The 4,958-nt window shown below is 41.8% G+C and overlaps 1 protein-coding gene across 2 annotated transcripts in view; it reads right to left on the minus strand.

Annotated features, from left to right (window-relative positions):
* Nucleotides 1–4,958, minus strand: part of neto1l (neuropilin (NRP) and tolloid (TLL)-like 1, like) — a 68,766-nt gene that overhangs the window by 19,466 nt on the left and 44,342 nt on the right. For both annotated transcript variants that reach the window (XM_035657574.1, XM_035657568.1), the window contains exons 5-6: nucleotides 4,504–4,545; nucleotides 4,075–4,202 (exon numbers count right to left, since the gene is read on the minus strand). In XM_035657574.1, the coding sequence (XP_035513467.1) occupies nucleotides 4,075–4,202; nucleotides 4,504–4,545 (170 nt within the window). The remainder of the gene's footprint in view (nucleotides 1–4,074; nucleotides 4,203–4,503; nucleotides 4,546–4,958) is intronic.

Genomic DNA, 4,958 nt, shown 5'->3' on the forward strand with positions numbered 1-4,958 from the left:
TGTTTTTTTTTTGGGGGGGGGGGGGCACACAGTGATAAAAGAAAAAGCCTTTACACCTTGTTGCCACATACACCCTTTTATGCTGTAAAAGATGACTGCCTTGAATCAAAAATTTATCATTTTTACTACATGAAATGGTGTAAATGGTAACACAGACTGCTATTGTTTCCATTTTGCTTCTGTGCATCCTGCTGAGTTTAGCATGGAAAAATAATAACTGCACTTCCTCGTGCCTGTCATATCTCTGCTCAACCTTTGCCATCACTACAGCGATGTCTGATAGATGCCAGTTACTAGATTTGACCGGAAAGGCAATCAGGAAGGCCTCATTATCTGAGAGAGACATTTTCCAACTCAACAGATACATAAATAAAAGCTTTTCGTGTTGGTTTTTCTACAGCTCTTGTTGCTGAGCTGATCTAACTGGAGAATGATGAAGAAAAATCAGAGTACAAATGGCATCACAAAGCCAAATGATGGCAATGGATCAGATAGATACAATCACCAATTTGTAGGACGAAAGATTGGCTCCAGCAGGAAAATAGGCTGCCTCTTCATTGATTCTGCAGCGCCCAATAATGATGCAGAATCCATCACTGACTGGGGAAGAATATGTTCTCACTCTGTTCGTGGTGTTCATTACAGTCAGAATGAATGTCCATATTTTGGCCATTATCTTCATGAAAAGATACAGAAGGTGTCAGACAGTGCAGGCAGGTGTGGTGAGAAACAGACAGGACACAAATGATGTCTGTGGAAAATGCAGTAACTGTTACGAGTCAACATGAGGCAACTAAAAAATATTCCTCCACAACTTACAGCTGTCAGCTGAATTAAGACAGCTGTCCAAACAGAAAAAAAAACAACAAGAAGAAGAAATGTTACTAGAAAAACGCAGACTGCAGTTGACGAGAGTCGTTATTTTGTAAAACTCTTTTCATTGAAACATCGATTATCTCTTTATTGTAAAGGTGATATTGTGTTGCACAGGCTCTACCAACTAACTGCATGTTGGTTGTTTACATTACTTTGGATACCAGCTATAGCTAATTTGTTTGTTTGTTTGTTTTTTTGGGGAAGGGGGCAATTTCTGAGAAATCTATTTATAGGAGAAGCTGAAATTAAAATGACACATGGTGGCGTAAAGCAATCACATTATGGCATTAAAATTGGTGCAGTGCTGTCACTTCTGGCAACAACACATGGTCATTATTGCTTACTTGCAGGTATATCTTTCAGTCAGTCTCCCCTTTTCCTTACCTTTCACGCCATCCCTCTCTCCGCCATCTGCTATCTCACCCCTAAACTTTATCCCTATACATTTAGATCTCTGACAAAATGCATTATTAAGTATATCTTTCCCTTATCCCCTCCTTTCCCATTTTTTCTCCTCCTCTGTCCCCCTCTTCTCCCTTCTCTCTGGAGTGCTCCGGTGCAGTCTAATTAGAGCCTCTGGTATAGGATGTCATTATCTCTCTGCTGTTTCAGGCACACTGGGTACAGTGCAGTACTGTATCAGCATAGGGAAATGAAAACCCTGCCCTGCACGCAGCACAACCCAACGCATGCACATAGACATTGATGGGCTGGGGTTTCACTGCAGTAACATGTGAGCATGCATGTGTGAGCTTTAGAAAGAGAGAGGAAGTGAGAAACAGAGAGATACAGTAAGTTTTATATATTCAATGTTTAACTGAGTGTTAACAGTGCCGATATAGGTAAGAGCTCCAGGACTGTATGACTGAAGATAGATCTGTGCTAAAAATTTTATTTGCCGGCTTGTCCATCACCGCCAATGACTGTCAGCCTCTGGCCCATGACTTGTCTAGTGAGATACTCCTGCAGGGTGAAATATGACACTGATTCAGACCAGATGAAATATATCATACTGCCAGGCTTGCTCACTCTGTCGCTTTTTCATGCACATATACAGCCTCACACATACACATTTACAGAGGCATGTATGGGACACACAAAACTGACTTATGGTCCTCTTTGGTGCCGTAGTCACAACGTACTGGCTGACTTACGCACTCCACACTGAGGAATCAATGCTTCTTTTTAGAATCGACCGTTACAGACAGGGGTTCCACCTAATACCTGTTCCATTGTTACTTATTGTATGGCTCCACCTGAGTGCTGATGGTGAAGAGAAGAAGAGAGGCGGATGACGTAGTCTTATAGTTCCTGCAGCCTTGGGGCTTAAAAGTAGCTGAATCTGAAGGGCATTTCTGAAGGAAAACTAAAGGCATTAGCGAGAAATATGCGACCCGAAGAATATGTCAGATAAGAGCCAAGCAAGTGCTGCGGCCATGAATCACAGTCACGCCAACATTATCAGCCATTCATATCATAAGCCAGTGTGTGTCTACAGTTCAAGAGCCTGCAGCATGAAAAACCTGCATGAAAAAATACTATGAACCAAATCACAGTTTTTTTTTATCATGGATGGAACAAAGCTTAATAGCTTCCCTAATGTGGAGTGTATCACTTTAAAAAGATCTCTGTGGTGGCCTCAAAAAGGAAAGGATAACATCTTGTAACATTAACAGGCGTTGAATTAGTGAAACAAATAGTGACACGGCTAAGCTGACATTGCTGCTGCCTTATCTCATTCCTGGGACCAACGGTAGAGCTGGCGTCCCATGTACCGAGGCTAAGTCCTTGCTGCAGCGGCCCAGGCGTTCGAATTGACCTGCGGCCTTTTGGCTGCATGTCATCCCCTCTCTCTCTGCTTCCTGCTTATCTTCAGCTGTCACTATCAATAAAAGCCCAAAAACCTATAAGGTACACCATTTTATATGTGTTGACTTCAGATTTTCCAAGTAACCTCTAAGTGTTAAGTTTAACGGAGGCTTTTCTTATATACATTTCATGTCTATTTTCATTGTCTCTTACATTTTCCACTAAAAAGGTCTCAAATAAAATGTTGAACTAGTTTTCTGAACATCCCTGAAGCCATTACAACATAAATTGCAGGTCTATTTTACCTCACATTTTACAAATACAATATTGTAAATGTGACCAAACCCTTTAAATCCTCAAAAAGTAGACCTTATAATACTTTCTGTCCTTGAGTGAATTGTTCTAACCATAAAAGTCAAAGTAAAAATGTGTAACACCTTGCAAATGCACCCAGAAGAGGGCCAACACTATTTCAGCAGCAGATTTACTGCAGTCATGGACTGGACTGTGTGTGCGTATATGATCAAGCCTTATGGACTCATAGGAGAAGTTATAGCATTTGTAAAATGTGGCCTTTTCCTGCACTGCTGCTCTACCCTCGGGAAACGTTTAATCCTTTAGCATTAATGCAGCACGGGTACCTCTGGTAGATAAGGAACCATGTCTACCGTGTGTTTGGGGATGTAGCAGAGGTGTGCATGTGTATGTGTGTGTGTGTGTGTCAGGATTTGTATATGTATGCAGGGCAGCGTGGAGAACACTGGCAGAGAAAACAAATGCAGGCTGTAGCAGGCCTCAGGGTCAAACTGCATGGCAACACTATTTCATCAGCACTAACGCTCCTTCCCTCTCTCTCTCTGTCTGTCTGGTCCTCTCTCTCTCTCTCTCTCTCCCTCTCTCTATCTCCTTCCATCCCTCTATTCCTCTTGGCAACAGCTTGCTGATTAAAAAAATGGGCCTGACCCCAAATAAACCCTTCTGCCTATCTGTCTGACCCTAGCAGGGGAACAAGTTCCCCCGCAGCCACGAACACTCACATTGGGATACTGCTGACAGCTGCAGACAAACCCACATGCAATATCAAAGCTTCCTGATGCAACCCCTGATCTTACTGCATGTGAAAGAATGCTGAATGAAAACAGCAAATTAATAGGGTAAAATATTCAATAGATCTTGAAGCTGGAATGAATGAAGACACGCAGTATTTGTCAAAGTCTTGTACCATCTATTTTTTCTTGTTGATTTGTTGTCTGACATAACTGCGTTATGCTGTCATCAGCTCAGCTGAATGGGACACAATTTCATTTCCATTGTGTTTTATGTGACATTTCAGAATTTGGCAGTAAATCTAATTCACAGTTGGATGGGAGCGTTTCTTATGTCACTAACCTTTGAGCGCGGCGGAGCACGGATGTACCATTTACAGTCGACGGCCTCTGTGGCGCCAGCCTTCCCGTCTCTCGTGATCTGATGGGACTCAACGATACCTTCTGGACCAACCATGTCATACTGACAGGCTGAAACACACACATATGCATAAACACACACAAACACATGCATATACACAACACATATGCATATATATATATACACAAGTGTTGTTCAAGCAAACACATGGGCTCACAAATACCAAACAGGTACACATATGTACATAATTTAGATAACTAGAACACAAATATTGTATGTATATAACTAGAGGAATCCTAGTATAAATAGTTTTATTGAGACAAAAAGAGCAATGAGAGAGCAAATGTGAAAACAAGTGACAGATAAAAAGGAAGAAACAGAGGCAGAACGAGAGTGAGGGAGTATACCTACAGGGCAGAGGTGGGGGTACTCCCATGTCTGCAAAGTCCGGATCTGAGGAGAGAGCAGAAGGGGTGGAGGCATTTATTTTTAATAAATGATTACAAAATCAGGATCCTCAAAGAGGCAAAACAACCAGGTGTAACAATGTACTGAGGAACTTCCTGCAGAGAAAACAGCAAGTTGTTGCCCTCCCTCCTAAATGATTTTGGCATCCTTGAATGCTTCTCCACTCTCTGCAGTTGTCTAAAGGAAAGCCGTTGGCATATTAGCTGTCATCCATATCATCTTCTGTCAAAACTTGTGGTCAAAGGTCATGAGCTTCTGAGTGTGACAGTATTCTCTGGAACTTCCACTTATGCATGATTGTTGCACTGTTTGACATCTTTGCATTACACGTTTACAAAAATCCTCTATCCTAGAAAAATCCTGTTAATCTCACAAACCATAGCCAAGAAGATATTTTT

This window comes from Morone saxatilis, unplaced genomic scaffold (genome assembly GCF_004916995.1).
Source record: "Morone saxatilis isolate NCDOM2014 unplaced genomic scaffold, NCSU_SB_2.0 Contig0, whole genome shotgun sequence".
Taxonomy (NCBI): domain Eukaryota; kingdom Metazoa; phylum Chordata; class Actinopteri; family Moronidae; genus Morone; species Morone saxatilis.